This window comes from Lagopus muta, chromosome 20 (assembly GCF_023343835.1).
Source record: "Lagopus muta isolate bLagMut1 chromosome 20, bLagMut1 primary, whole genome shotgun sequence".
Taxonomy (NCBI): domain Eukaryota; kingdom Metazoa; phylum Chordata; class Aves; order Galliformes; family Phasianidae; genus Lagopus; species Lagopus muta.
In genome coordinates this window covers 6,961,077-6,977,129 of record NC_064452.1, presented here as the reverse complement: position 1 = coordinate 6,977,129, position 16,053 = coordinate 6,961,077, and the positions used below count along the sequence as shown (strand labels likewise).

At 44.7% G+C, this 16,053-nt stretch overlaps 1 protein-coding gene across 3 annotated transcripts in view; it reads right to left on the bottom strand.

The window, feature by feature from the left end:
* Positions 1-3,069: 3,069 nt before the first annotated feature.
* Positions 3,070-16,053, bottom strand: part of LOC125703064 (sphingosine-1-phosphate transporter SPNS2-like) — a 122,700-nt gene continuing 109,716 nt past the window's right edge. Inside the window, exons 12-13 of one of the 3 annotated variants that reach the window (XR_007380758.1) lie at positions 9,100-9,146; positions 3,070-7,264 (exon numbers count right to left, since the gene is read on the bottom strand). Coding sequence is in view for 1 of the 3 variants with exons in the window: in XM_048967048.1 (XP_048823005.1) it covers positions 9,104-9,146 (43 nt within the window). In the remaining 2 variants the exon portion in view is untranslated. The remainder of the gene's footprint in view (positions 7,265-9,099; positions 9,147-16,053) is intronic. The other 2 variants (XR_007380757.1, XM_048967048.1) reach the window with 2 other exon arrangements.

Here is a 16,053-nt window from a genome sequence, read left to right as displayed (position 1 = left end):
AAGAGGGGGGATGTCCCTGGTGATAGCACAGGGATGTCAATAAAGCAGTGAAAACAATTGCAGTGGCTAATTGATTTGTTAGGCTGCCAGGCCAGCAGATTGTGCAGCCTTATCCCTCCTTTCCTCTCCCTGACCTGCTGACCACCACTCTCTTAGAGGCTGGACCTGCAGGGCTGAGGCAGAGGGCCCAGCAGCAGAGCTGGTTCTGCAGTGCCTTTGGCTTTCTTCCTGCAGGTGGGTCTGTCCTACACTGCATGGGTTATGGGCAAAGGAAATGTCATGTTGCTTTTGGAGGGAGGGAAGGGCTGTGTTTGCCCACGGCTGTTTATCTGCCTTTGCAGTGTCTTCTCTCAATGGCATCAGACTCCCCTGGAGGTGGCTGCTGGCAGCAATGCGATCCCATTCAGTTGCAGTGCCCTGGGAAGGCACAGTGCTCCTCTCACAGCAGTAATCGTGTGAGGTCTGCTGTGCATCCCAAGGAGTGAGCTGGCTTCTGGCAGCAGCAGGTAAGGGCTGGAGCTGCAGTGCCTGCCTGCTGGCAGGGCTCAGCAATGTCCTTTCTTTCCCTGTGTTTCATGTTCTGCCCTCACACCTCTTCCTGTGGAGGCTGCAGTGAGCAGCACTTTGTCTCTGGAAGGCACAGCCTGTGTCTGCCCTGGATGCACAGAGGTGGACTGGAGCCGGGCTCTTCAAGTCTAACAGCATTTGGGCAGAGGCACAGACTGGAGGCTCTGGCTGCAGGTTGGCAGCTGTGATGATGCAGAACTTTGGGGGTTGGACTCAATGATCTCTGGAGGTCCCTTCCAACCCCTACAATTCTGTGATTCTGTGAACTTCAGCACCGATGTTTGCATCTCTGTGCAGTTCTCCCACATCTGCAGTTTCCCCACCAACCAGTTCTGAGCAAATTAGGGTTGGGCTTATCTTGGCAGAGCTTTTTTCTCCCAAGCCACCCATTAATCTGGAGGTTATTGTGGGGTCTTGCTGCTGCTGCAGCCTGCAAAACTGCTGCCAGTTGTTGCCAGCTGGAATGTGGCAAGCTGCTGTAGTGCCTTGTTAGAAGCTCAGTCCCAGCTTAGCACCAGGACGTTGATGTGCCTCCTGATGGCCTGAGTGATGACTTTTCAAATATTATGCAAATGCAGCATATAAGAGGCCAGCAGGTCATGCACCTTTAATGATTTGGAGATGCTGAAGGGGAGCAGGAGTTTCGAAACTCAAGCGTCTTCACTGATGATTTCTTTCCCTATTTCTCTAAGTAGAACGTCCTAGAGGTCTTTGCAGCTCTGCAGAACTAGAGGAGAAGCAGTGTGCAGGTGTGGTGAATGGGAAGCAAGGTGAGCACACAGGTACCTGGGTGTGGTGCGAGGACAGCTCTGGAGCCCACTGGGCTGACTCTTAGGATGTGCAGCAGCTTGATCATGTAGTAGAAGCTGAGCCTGGAGCTCTACATCAGCAGGGCCACCTGGAACAGTGCTGGGCTGTGCTGCACTGGGCTCCAGTTTTGGAAGAAGTGGGAAGGACGGCATGAGATGGAAGCTGTGCTGGCTCTTGTTTCTGACAGGTTGATTTTGTCTTCTTCCTCGCTCGCTCTGTTCACCTGTATGTTCAGCCCCCAGCCTTTGCACAGCAATCCAGGGGGAAAAGGGACAGGAAAGCTGTGAGGCATTGTGTGAGTTGTGGTTTGGTAACAATTGTACCACCAATTAAATTACCTGATTTTAGTCTGGCTTTGATGCACTGTTTATAGAATGCAGTCTCTAATCCAGGCAAATTGTGTTTCACTGGTACTTATATCTGTCTTAAAGTTGCAAATGCTTTATTTTGCTCATGTCCTATCTGCTGCTGGACCTTTAGGGCTGTCAGGGGATAGGCTTTGATTTTAAGAAAGTCTTTCCAGCCATACTGGGCTTGGAAGCTCTTTGGCAGGAGGAGAGCTGAAGGGTTCTTCCAAATGCAAGAAAACAGCTGCAATCCCCAAAACTCGAGGAGCTCTCCTGCCTGTTGTCCCAGGCGGGTGGAGCTGGGAGGAGCAGGGCTGTGTGAGGCTGTTTTAGTTGGTGTCCTTGTTGTTCAGTCTCTGCTATCCACAGGTGGTGTGGATGTGCACCTGTATGTCTGTGCTCCAAGAAGAACTAACCAGTATGGGCAGTTAGCTGTTGTTGGCTGATGGATGCCAAGGCTGCTGAGCTTCTGATCTTAGCTGTTGGAACATCAACATTTATAGAATCTCGATGAAGTCCTTTGCACAGTACAATTGAGCTGAAAGCCTCAAGGGTCTCTGCCAAAAAGTGATCAGAGTTAATTTTTGAGGCACACAAATCCTTTGCTAGCAGGAGGGCCTCCTAGCCTGGCACGTGCACTGTGCTGAAGGGAATGAGTGCAGAAGGGAGATGCTGCAGAGAACTGTAGGAGATGGAGGACTCTTCCAAAGCTGCTGAGAGGAGACACTTGGTTGCAGACATGCCTTGTTTGTGCTGCCAGTGCAGACTGGGGCAGGAGGGCAGGTTGTGCTGCAGCAGAGTGCCGCTAAAGCAGCAGAACCAAGCGACCATCGGCCCAGGGAGTTGGCAGTGGCTGATGCAGGATCGCTGAGGAATGGCGGTCTTGTTGCCTTGGGAATAATTTCCTGCCCTCCTTCCTAAATGTCTTCCCAAATCGGCAGCTCCCAGCACGTTAGCCCTGTGTCAGTCAGAGCAGCCAGGGCTTTCACTTCTCACACGTTGCTGTGCAGTGAGGGCCTGGAGGAGGATGGAGCACGGTTCTGTCTCTGCCCACCACTCACTCCTTGTCAGCTCTGCCCCTGGGTTAGATCTAGGCAGCCAGCTTAGGGGGGCTGTCATCCACCAGCCCTCGTCTCCCTGTTCCCTGCTTGTGGTGTGGCTTTTAAACCAGCTCCAGGCAGGCAGTTGCTCAGGTGTGTTCACTGCAACCCATGTTAGAGTGCTTCTGGCAGGAGGTGGGGGCAACCTCATCCTAGGGACCAGCCCTACAGGCAGCAACCACAGGAGTGTGCAGTCAGATCAAGATACAGGAGAGGCAGACAGGAGGTATGTTTTAAATACTTTTATTTCTTAATTTACATAAAGGTATAGATTTGGCTTATTTCTCTTCTTTTATACTCTGAGATTCACAATCAATTGCTCTTAAAAAATAAAATAGTCATTTGCTTCTGAAAGAAATCAGAAAACTATTTTATACTCCTCCTTGTATAACAAGAAAATATACTCCCATACATCACGTAGTAAAGGTGATAGTAAGCGCTGGTTTACCAAACAATAAAGCAAACAGAGAAGACAACAGTTAGGGCAGAAGGTGCAGAGAACTCTGCTTTCCAGAGTACATCCATTCCTTTCATAGGATTCTGTCACCTGAGGTTCTCTCTTAGCCAGTTCTGTAAAAGGTGAGAGGCTGTTGGTTCCCCCACTCAGATTCTAGCTCCAAGTGACAGCAGCAGGAGGCAGTGTGGTTACTGGGCTTGGCAGCTTGCTGCTTTTCGGGTAATTTTCTTGCCTCTCTGTGCAGTTCCCATTACCTCTTCCTCTTGCTGTGTACAAACAGTCTAGTTGTTTCATAGCAAGTACACTGGTGCAAATGCAGTACTGGCTGCAGAGGGAGTTAATGCTTGCTTAAAAACAAAACCACACACCGTGCATGAAGTAAAGCAGAAGAAAGCTGTCATGATTCAAAAGGGCATCCTGGACCATCCCCTCTGGACAACCTATACCTGTGGGGTCAGGCACAGACCCTGATGCATGCAGCAAGGCTGCACCTAATACTCCAAGTCCCAGAGAGTGCAGGGAGGTCAGAAGGAGCCTTACTGCAAATCGTCAGAGATGGGAGACCCTCAAGCAGAGAGGTGGGGAAGAGGAGCAGCACTGGGGAAGGACCAGACAGAGCCCCAAGGAGTGGGGTGAGATGAAGCAGCACCCGCTGAAAACCTGTCTGCCTTTCCCCTCTCTTGGCTTTTCTTCTGAGGAGATGTAAGTGTGCTGGAATGGGAGAACATGAGTAGTAGTGCTTGCTCCCTTTTGGTGGTGTTTTCCCATGTTTTCAAATGCATTCAAGAGCTGCTTTTATGCACACTAATTTTCAGACATTCATATTAAGTCATTTTGTGTGCAGGAGATCAGGGGTTTTACAAGTATTTGTGTTCTAATTGGAACTGTTTAATCTTATGTTGAAGTTTTGAGTCTGAAACACAACATTGATGATCTAAGCAACTTGAGGTGATAGACTGGAATCTTGCTTCATTGGCTGTGGTGTGTTCTAAAAGATATGTATATAAAATCAATTACCTTTTCAAATTAACAGCCTTTCTTTAAAAAAACAAATACTAATTTTAGTAAGAGCTGCTCTTCAGCTTTGATGTAAGCAATGTGTCTTCAGTCTAAGTTCTCCTCCAGTTGCATACTGGCAGAAATGGGCCAACATCTTGGGATGGAGAATACTAAGTTAGAACCCAAGGAGGGGACATGGATGGTGACACAGGTCCAGTTTCTGTTTGATGACATGCATAGTTCATGCCCAGATTTGATGTACCTCTTCTTGCTGACTTAATCCTGCCAACCCTTGATCTAAGTGAGCTGGTTTCACTCCAATAGACCAAATACTTTTATAGGAGCTCTGACTGAACAATTCTTCCAGTTAGGAATACAAACAAGACACACTCAACAAGAAATCCAGCCTTTCTGCTTTCAGCCATTAAAACATAGATCACAACATGTAAAGGGGCAGCAGGATTCCTGTCCCTTCTCCTGTTCATCTTCATGAGCTATTCTGGTTGCTGCTTGGGCTTCTCTTGGTTAGCCTGGAACATGTGGGAGGGATTCAGGGATCCCTTGGCATGGGACTGCTACAAGTAGGACTTGCTTCTTACTCCCTTGCTTGCTCACATCCCTTTTTCCTTGTTAAAAAAGCATCCACAGCAATTTCCTTCATATACACAGAAGATAAAGCTGGCCTCCTGTAACAGTACTGTGCTTCTCCAGCAAGGATTGGGTTTGGCACAAACAAGGAGAGATGGCAAAACTATAAAACACTTTGTTCCCTTTTCATTGTTGCCTTCAGAGAATTAAGTTTACGGACAATTCTCGACCTCTGAACTTGAGCAGGAATGCTTCATTTTGTTGACAGTAAATGCTAAAACAGAGGGAGCCTATCAGAAAAGCAGCTCAGGAAATACAGCTAATCTTCTTTGGTATCTGAAATGAAATGACTAATTGTTTCTTTTTAACCATCTTAACAAGGAATTTCTTAATGGGAATCAGAAATTCGTGTGCCTTTAAAGCCAAGTATTTGGCTTCTACAGTGTTGGTATTTCCCCTGCAAATGTAAATAGGGGCATAAGGTGGGAAACAAAAAATTGCTTTGGATTTGCTTTTTGTTATTTTTTCTAACATCCACTTGCTGTTTCCCAGAAGATGCCCAGGCACTCAAGGAAAATTTCTGGCTTAGTTGTTCAGCCAACTCTAGAGCCATTGTTTAAGCATTTTACGTAACAGATGAAGAGGAAATGCTCAGATTTTTATAGGAATCACCCTCATAACACTGGCAGTGTAGGAATAGCGACTAGTTTGGTGGAGTTAGCAACCATCTCTACTACAATGCTTTGCTGTAGATTGCAGCACATCCTGGAAGTGAACTGGAGATAAAACCTAGATTTACTACCTATACCCTTCTTATGTCTGAACAAAGCTACAGCACAACAGAACAGCCAACTTGGAGATGTAACTCACATCCAGTCCCAGTTTTCCATTTCCTTTGCTGTTTTAGTCATACTTGCAGCTTAACCACAGTTGCTTATTGTACATGAACACAAGAGTGAGGTACACCCAAAGTGTCCGGGTGCCTAACCTGGAAAGAGGTCTGGAAAGTCTGACCTCTGGGAGACATCAGAACAGAAAAAGGGAGTGAGAAGTTCACTGAACAAACGCCCTTTCTCTGGAAGCCTGACTCTCTCCAGGGCCTGTGCTCTCTGTGCTCTCCTTCCTTCCTGTCACTCTTGCAGCATTAAGCTGGTGCAGCATAAATTTGGCTTGTGGAGGTCAAGTGCAAGAAACAAGACTTTGTGAAATGATGCTCTGGCTGCTTTACAGCCACACTCTTCTGCATTTGAAACTCTTCTACAGAGTTCAGACACTGGCCTTGTGTCTTGAAGATAAATGAGGCACCCCACTAAGAGCAGTCTAGGACAGTGTGTGGAGATGGACATGCATGACCTAACCATTGCTCCAAAGGGAACAGCACAGTAGAGTATCAGCTGCCTGCTCAGAAAATACTGATGAGGGAGAATTAGCACTGACAATACACGTAACATGATATGCATGTAAACAAAGCATGATGTTACTGGCACAGCAGTATTGCACTACCAGGCCATTGGTAAAGCAATTCAGCCAGATGGATTTTGGTATTTTATAAACCTGTGAACCTCCTAGGCAAGGCTGAATGTAGTATACTGAATAAAATCTGGAGCCCCTAGTATTTCTGTCCAAAGTTTGGGGCCTTTCTGTAACAACCACCAGCACACCCAGTGCAGTGCAACTCTCTCCTCTGTCCTGTCGCTCAGCCTCAGGTGACAGGTTCCATCCACCATGGGAACTCTTCCCGTGGTGTCCTTCTAGGACCTGATACCAGGGCACTGAGATGAGGAGAGTTGTGGACGTATTCATGTCTGGTATGGTTACACAGGCAGCTCCAGATTTCAAATGTTTAAATAAAAACTGTTCATCTAAATATATATATATATATATATATCTGTTATCTAATGTCTTTAGCAGATAAAGCATCTTAGGACATATTTAAATAAAAAATAATAATCTAAATTGAGCCTTCAGTGTTAAAGAAAAAAGTGATGTACAGAATAGGTCCCCAACTAGTGCAGTCTCTGGGTGTGGGAGTGCTGGCAGAACAGCAGCATTCAATAGGACAGAAGTCCTGTAACAATGTGGACTTCATTGGCTACAACTAAAACCATTTACACAATCTACAGTCACTCACTTGGGTCCAGTGGAGAGTTGCTTTAGATGCTCAGAGGAACCTGTAATGTCCTTATGCTCAAGAAGCACTGTGTTCCAGGCTGCCCTGCTCATCTCCTGGTGCCTGACCCTGCAGGCTGGAGTGGCGTGGTGGATTTGGTGCTGCTATGTAGCCCTTCCAGGGTGGCGTGGAGCTGAGGGAGCCACCGTTTTCCAGTGTGGAAGGGCTTTGAGCTTGAGACTGTTGCTGGAAGCAGGAGTCCACACGTGGTTTCCTTCACCTTCAACTACAAGTGAGGAGAAAGGTGGTTAATGTCCTAGTAACGAGAGCTGATTGGTGATAGTGAATGCATACACTCCACCTTCATGGTGGTATGAAGTCTAAGAGTCTTGCCTCCGCGCAACTGCAAGTCTAGCACAGCTGGATTGGTATGGAGACTGGATGAACATAGTTCTGTGGGTTTTGTGAATGAGAAACACAAAGATGCTGAGATCCAGGCAAAATCTGCCCCAGATTTGGACTCCTATCTGTAGTATTTAAGGCAGCAGCCAAGTCTTGTTTGCATCAGTTGTTTAGGTACAACTCCTTGTGCTGTGGATTCAAACAGCTCAGACAACAACAGGGGCTGACTTTTGCTAGGCTGCTTTTAACCCCATCAGTTCATCAAAGAACTGAGAGACTGCCTCTCACCTTAAGTTTTCTTTTCCAAAACTGCTGTTTTTTGGAGAGCCCAGTTCAGGGGTGGGGGTCAGTCCAGCACACGTGTGATAGCTCTGCTATTGGTCTTGCTGCTGACAGAGCAGTGCAGACACAGGCTTCCTCCCAGTGTGCTGCTGGTATATGCTTGCTTTAAAGAGCAACATCAGCACGTTCATTGGCTGGTGAGATAGCACTTGTGCTTGCTGTGGACTATTTAAGCAGCCTGCAGTTTCCTAGATTATATAGAAAGGATAACCAGTTCTCTCACTGCAGGATTTCCTGTGAGAGGTTCTTTGCTCCATGTTAGGCAGGAATTGCCCCTGACCTTAAAAATTAGTGACTGCTGGGTTATGGAAAAATTCCCTATGAGGATGGCCTGGTTTCTCTCAGATGGTAGAAAATAGGACCAAAAGAGGGAAAAAAAAGTACAGTGAAAAACTTCAGTGTGCACAAGAAGCAGGAGTTCGGTTTTATAAGGTGAGTCTCAGCAGCACCATGTAATATTTACTCTCCAATTTTCTGAGGCTTCTGGACTTTTTAAAACTTTGTATAAAAGCTGCTGAAAAATGATAATGTGTGAGTACACATCCAGCCAAGAGAGGGCAAGGCACAGGCGAGTCTATTATATCCTCAGCCAAAACATACTCCCCTATGTGGAAACAGTGCATCTGCTATACTAGAGATTGCAATTAATCATGTCCCCAGAATGCCATTCTTAAGTGTATTACTAAGCTCTGATTTTATGATTAGTCTTTCAATGCATTTAATTTATAGAAAAGAAATCTTTTCAAAAACTTGCTTCAATTAATTTTGGCTACAGTAAATTGCTGGGAAGCGTTTATCAATTGTTGCAGCTCTGAGCTGCAATGCTGTGACTGTTGGAAGTGATAAGAATAGCATGAACAAAAGGGAGAAGAAAGGGCAGTGGAAGTGGGATTCCTCTGGCTTACAACCATAGCCTTAGGGTTGCAGGGGGGACAGCCCTTGCAACAACACACAAGTTCTTGTGCTCCAGAAAGCATTTCTCAACGGAGAATTTTGGATTTGGAATGTGCTAGGCATGGTCATGTGGTAGTGAGCAAATTTTAGGCCAAGAGCAAAGCAGCAGGAGGTTTTATGAGTGCAAGACACATTCAGGAAAAGCCTAAATTCTGGCTTTGTACAACCACATCTGGTGCTCCTCAGGGTGACTGGGATTGCATGTCCTTAAATGCTTAAAAAGGAAAGCACCAGGTTTCTGGAAATCACTCGGTGCAACAAAGGGCACTTGAGTTGACCCCTGGTTTTCCTGTTCTTGATTTGCTCTGATTTGGTATCAAAGGTACAGATCATAGCTGTGTCAGATTAACCTCTTTCCAGCTGATACAAAAAGAAATAGGTTGATGATTAACTTCAAACCAGTTGCTGGTTTGGGTCACTCACCATCTCAGACTTTCACAGAGGCTGGTGGCATCACAAGTTGGTTCACCCTATAGGGGAGAAAACAAGAGTGACATGAGAGAGCTGCACTTAGCTAAGAAATAGACTTCTTAACAACATACCAGCCTGTTAAATCCAGGTGCCTGTTTCGTAACAGTTTCTAAAGAGATAGGATGTTAATAACTGTCCTGTACTATTGCATAAAGCTGAAAGCCTTTCACAGTGGCGTCTGATAGCAGTTCTGACAACTGTTGGAACATGCCAAGTCATATTGCAACACTAATGGACAAGGATTTGGGAAGGCCCCAAAGGCATTCAAACATAGCAACCGTTTCCCTAAGCCAGTAACAAGACCGTGTACACAATGGCTTTTGAACGGTGTCCTTCAGACTTGACAGCATAAATGTAAACAGTCACCACTGATAAAAGTGAAATTAAGAAGAAAGCCCTGACAGAATCTCTGCCAAAGGTCCAACCAGGTAGGAACATCATGGTGAAACATCACTTTCCTTTGGAAGATGCTGATTCATTAAAACTCATCATTGCCTCCTCACCAAACTTCGTACCTGACCCAAGGTACTGCTGAAAAGGGATGGGGCTGTGTTAAGACATGCTCCAAGATGAAAATAAACCAGTGGTTAAGGGCCACCTTCCAAGAAATCTCTGCAGCCTAGATGCAAGATCCAACATTCTATGCATTTCTCCAAGGTCTCTTGTCTTTCTGCATTTCAAAGCTATAAACTGAAGTACAGTTTATGCAGGATGCTGGCCCACATTTCTTTGTAGGATTATTCTTGGTAACTCTACTGCACTGGGCATTTTAACCATGCTTTAATTTTCAGAATATATCACAGAGCTAAAATATGACCTTGTAAAGCAATTACTTTAGAAGTAGGATGTAAACTATGATATTTTTGAAGCCAGCAGAAAACACTAAACCAGATGTTTGAATGCTGTAAAGCATTGAAAGTAATGTCCAAGATTCAGAGTACGTACAGAAAACATTTGTTTTGAGACAACTTAGAGAACCCACCTGCACTGCTGAGAGGTGAACTGTAAACATACCTAAGACTTTGCTTCTTGTGTTACTTATGGTTCAGCTTCCCATGGAATGAAACCCACCTCCCACAGAAGCACTTCTGTTATCCCCAAGTCTCAAAAATTGATGGTCGTTTGCATTTTAACAAGTATCTCTCAGTTTTGCTTTATCTCTCCTTTACAGATGGGAGCAGAGGCCTAGAGGGGCTAATTCTGAAATGCATTTAGAAGATTTCACAGGAAATCAGAGCCCACAAGACTTTTGAGAACCTGCTGGGGACTGAGTTGACTTTCAGGAATCACATAGGATGTGGGCAGAACTGAGAACTGAAATAGTCTCCAAAATCTCACACAGGGCAGTTTTCATTCTTTCTGAATCACTGCAGTGCAGACAGTGGTCACTGACTTACAGCCTGATTTCAATGAAGCTCAGCTTCTCAGCTTACAATGGCAGCTGGTCAGCTCTGCATTTATTTATTTTTTTTAAGCAAAAATGCTAATAACAAATTTCAGATTCTCTTAGGTGATACAATGTCTTCCATGGACTTAAGGAAACAAGACTAAAGAGGATGTAAATCCTCATTTATGGCCCACTTGTCTTTCTAATGATGATAACCCCACACTGACCACGTTGGTGCTTCCAATCTGGGGGTATCTGCTGACTAAACTTGACTTCCTAACTTGTTCTACTTTCTCCGCATTGTTTTCTCAAGATGGTGAATGTTTTCATTCCTTGAAGACAGTGGGGTGGGAACCACTCTGTTATTTCCTGAGGGGGAGGAAACTGACCCAAATTGCCTTTCAAGAACAGAAGCTGCACAATTATTTTTTTTTTCCTTTTTTTCCCCACATGCTTCTCTAGTAGTTAAAATGAGACTGACTCCTTCTAACCCCGTCATTTCCTCCCCTGTCAAACCCAAATAGTTCTCCTAGATCCTATCAAGCTATTTCCATGTAATGTGACAGCATCTATAATTCTCAAGCATTTATATGACTGTCTGTTTAATATTAAACTACATGCTCTAAAGCTGTTAAATATTTATGCTGCGTAAAATGCATCTAATTTCCCAGCACCTCAGCCAGTGACAGAACTGCATAAGAAGAAGATGCCAAATTTAAGATAACAGATGAGTGGCCAAGTCCTTTACAGGTCAGCTATACTCTAGTCTCAGTTTCAGGAACTGCAGAGATGATTTTCCAAATTCTCTTTTCCTTTCACTGCAGCTGCTCACCCACCCCACCAACACTGCAGATTAGAGTTTGCAATACAGGCTGTAATTGCAGGTTGCAGTAACAGTGTACACCTCTACCTCTGTTAACAGCTCCCAGCACAACAGAATGAGGCTTCGATGCCCACATCACATCCATGTGTGCTCACCCCATGTCAGCAAGAATAAAAACATTTCCCTTTTCATCTTTATTTCTATCTATATGCAACCTAAACAACACTCATATGCTGGTATCCTACAGATTGCCATGCAACCCATTTTCTTGCTATCTAAACAAGTTAGGCTTTGGCTTCTGTAACGGAGAAGCGTATTAGGAAACGGTGTCCTAATTTTTACAGCCCGCTGTACTTAACATCACTTAATTTTTACAAGCAACAATAAAATGCTTCAATGAGGTCCTTCTAGCCTGCAAATAGCTCATTATTTGACTAACAAGAGCTCATTCAGTAGACAAGAGTTTAGGGCTACAGGGGCAGCTAGATCGACAGTGGCTTCAGCAGAAGGGAGGGTAAGTAAATCCCTGCTGAAGCCAATTGCCAAAACACATTAATATTTTAGTAAACAAAGAAGGGAAATGGACACAAATTTACAGACCATTCCACTCATATTTTCCACTATTGTCTGCATGTCAACGCCCTCACAAACCCAACTTGCAGTTTGGCCTGCCAGCAAACAAACAGGTAAGTAACAAGGCCAGGAAACACCTCGTTAAAAACACACATAACCACTGGTCATATGCGATCACATATGCAGATCACATTATTCATACTCTGCACAGACACTGCTGCCTTGTCTCGCCAATATTCCACCAGGCAGGAATTTAGAGCTGCATTTCCCTGGGAAATGCCACACCTCCCTGCAGGTCTTTGAGTCAGTGAAATTCCATTGGAAGCCCCAAGCACGCACAAAGCCAACAGAGCTGCACGTGTCCTCGTGCAAAGATTTCTGACCCTGAAAACAAATCAAAGAAGACCATAGATAATCTGCTTTGTCTAATTTTGCTTACTGATGAAACCAAAGCTAACTGCAGAGTGCTCATTCTGCTTGGCTCTGTACCACATTTGCTGGGTAACCAAATGGTCCCAACGATGCACTGCCTTATTGCCAGACAGGTTACCAAGACCAAATCAGCAGGGTGGAGACTAGTTCAATTATGTACCCTTTAAACCCTTCATTGCATGTGTTTAAATCAAGCAATGCAGGATATAAATGTGCAAACCATTGCTGTCCCCCAGTAACAAAGGATGGCTGCAGTTTTCACCAGCAATTGGAAGGAGCTGGACTTCCCTGCTCTACAACAGAGAGTAAGAACAGCTAAATCAAGGATTGCTTCCAATCAGGATGACCTGTTTTGACTGCTCTCAAGCTATTTTGATAGTTAAGTCAGTAATTTTGGGCTAAGATTCACAAGATTAATAACATACTCAGTGCTTTGATTTAAAAGGCTCCTGGTATGCTGTGTCTGGAAACAATGACAGAGTGAAGATGCATGAAAGGTGAGCAATAATAATACGTCAAGATAGAAAGAGCCCAGTGAGTGGTACAGGGACAGGAGTGGCACAGCTTAAAACAGTCTGTGCACTGAGCTTCCTGATGCATCATGACAGGATCGTGCAGCCGTCCAGGAAAAGGGTCTGTTGGATGAAGCTCAGGTCAGTTCGTTACAATTTTGTAATGCTATGCTTAGTATTCTTCAGCAAAGAAGCAAATGTAGGAATAGCTTACATTGGAGTACAAAAGCATTGTTTAATTGAGCTCTGCTGGCTGCTTCACTCATTTACAGCCAGAGAGGAAGCTTGGGGCCTGTGTAAATCCGAAGCCCTCCAACCCAGGCTCAGAGCTGAAGACTTGGCTGTATGCAGCCCTGCTGGCAGCCGCTGGCACAGAGCTGCCCTTCCCCCTGGAGCCAGAAGAGGTGGCTTAGTCTGTGCTGAGCAGCAGCTCTCATGGGGACGGCCTGACAGGAGCTGCATGCTGCTGGTGACAGGTGCTCTTTCAGCTGCACTAAAGAACTGAGTTGGCTTAAATCCCCTTTTTTCCTGCACATCAGTGGGTTTACTGAACAGAATACAATGATTGTGTACAGCAAATACATTTTTTCTCTCTGTTTGGTACAGCCTCTCAAAGCTGCCCAGACTCAGTTACTATTTTCCATCTGTTCACTTAATCCAGGTGCTGACTATATGTTTGCCCCCAGAGGATGAAGCATAGGTCAGCTTCTATTTACCCTCTTTCGCAGATCTTACAAGAGGAGAACACTGTCATAAAGAAAGAAACTAATAACCTTTCCTTCTATTTTCCAGGCAGCTGCAACAGAACGGATCTGAATACGAGCAGTTAATAGCACTCAGTAGGTACCAAGGACTTGGATGGAAATGAAGTCTGCCTTACTGCTCTGCAGTGGTATGCTAATGTGGACTCCTGAAGCTACTGAAGATGCAGGTCTCTGAGGCCCTCAGAGCACTGGGCTTGAATCTGTCCCTGTGTATGTAATTCTGCTGGATAACCATGGGCTCAGAGTTAAGATGATCAGTTTTCTAGAGCCATGGAAGATGTGGATAACATCATACTCTCATGTGCACTGAAATAATGGAGGAAAGAGAAAGCAGAGTCTTGATCTCTTCTTGGCATGATCGAACAGGAAAGGGTATAACATGACAAACAAAAGCAGGTATGATGTAATTGAATCCATAAAAACATCTGTACAACTTCCTGATGCCAACAAATTAGAAACATATTTCTTACCCTCCAGAATAACTACCTCATAATACAGCTCTTTTCAGCAATCTAAGCTACCAGGTGTGGGGAACTGTCCTGTTTTGCTCTGGGAAGCCCCTTCTGGCACATGATAGTGGTCTGGCAGCAACAATTACTAAACCAGAATACTGAAGACACTCTTTCTGGAAGTACTGCAATTAATAAGCAAACAGTTCTGCCCCTGTTATTCAGGTCAAGGCCCCAGCCACAAATAAATTACTCTAACACACAGAAAACCTGCCTCGCCAAATACCTCCAGTCCAGATTCAGAGTGCACAAGTCCACTGATTTCCTTCATGCTAAATGTGCATGAGTCTATTATTAACACCACTGCCTTGAATATGAGCATGCAGATCCTCACATGAAGAGGTCATCTACTATTGATAGAGGTCAATACCTTTATAGTATGTTTTGTGACTGTCACAGTCTGCAAGAGAATGGCAAGGCTGTGGTTTTTATTACTTGTTCCATTTCTCTGCATCAGAAAGGGTTTCTGGCTTGGAAGACTGCCTTCTGTTCAGCTGCTCCAGTCACCTGCATGAGATCTCATCAGATTTCATACCTGTGCCAGGGAAGCCTTAGCAAAGAAATTGTGTTAGCAGGAATTTAAAATACCTTCCTGTGTGATGAAGTCCCTGCATGCCAAGAACTGCCCTTTGAAACAGACGATGTGCCACGCTGCTCCTATTGTGAGCATATGGTTTAAGTTCCCATACACCTTGTGGGCAAGTGCTTTTAATCTTGTTTTACAGCTGATGAGCATTTTAGGGGATAACATTTACTTCCTGAAGGTCACAGCAGAGATTCAGTAGCCAAGACACTGGTAGGACTCAAAGCAGTTCTTGATGTGATACTCTTAAAAAAGAAATTCCCTTTTTGCTGCAGAACAGCACACAAGTAGCTAGCAATAGTCTAGGAATGCTGTTTTCCTTTCTCCATGGCAGAAGAGATTAACCTTGAAAGGACAATGAATGTGGGGAATTGATGGGCTTGGAGAACCACAAAGTTCTGCCTGCAGCATCACCCACAGCTCGCACTTAGCACGAGCTTTGCCAACACCAGCTGGCTCCATCCTTCTGCCTCTGCTTAAGCAAAGCTCCTGCTGCCAACAATTAACTTGAACAGCATATTTCAAATGCTGTGAGCATTTTGCATAAGGACCACAGTTCAGCTCAACGTGTCTGTGAACAAGCAAACTGACCCTTGACATCTTCCTACACAACCTGCAGGAAATCTGCAGGTTGAGTACAGCAAGCAAACAAAACAGTGATTTTTTTTTAATATGAGACCATATTTTCCATCTGCATGAAACCAGCATTTCTCAGCTGAAGAAATCAAATCAGTATTTAAAATTCAGCTGGTCCAAGCCGTTGCATTCTTGTATCTGCTAGCTCCATCTATGGATTTACAAACATGGCTAGTAAGCAGGGGAGAAAAAAAAACAACAGTTTCACAAGCAGGTTTTTTTCCACCAGTAAAAAAAACTACTGCTATTTTCACCACCTCTTCATATTCCTAACCCAGCGTTTCCATATAAACCATCTAATTGTCTAATCCTATTCCATCTGCAGTCTATGAATATTTTTTGTGTGACTTGCCTCTCTTCCTTCATCATCGCAACACTGCAACCCAATCTCTTTGCTGGGGCTTTTTTAACTACAGATTGGTACACTTTCAAAAGGCTAAGGGCATCTTACCTGAGCTCAAAAAGCATTCTGTCCAGCTCCTTTAAGCAAGATAACCTTGCAAAGGATCCTAAAATATTTAATGGAGGGCATATTTGTCTTAGTAATGCAGACGACCAGAATGGGATGCACCATGCACCAGTCCAGCATACCAGCTGTACCTGTTACACTATTAATGGAGGGGTTTCTGCTGTGCTGACAACAACATGAGGTTATTTCACAGGTTCCTTTCTGTCTCTAACTGCTGC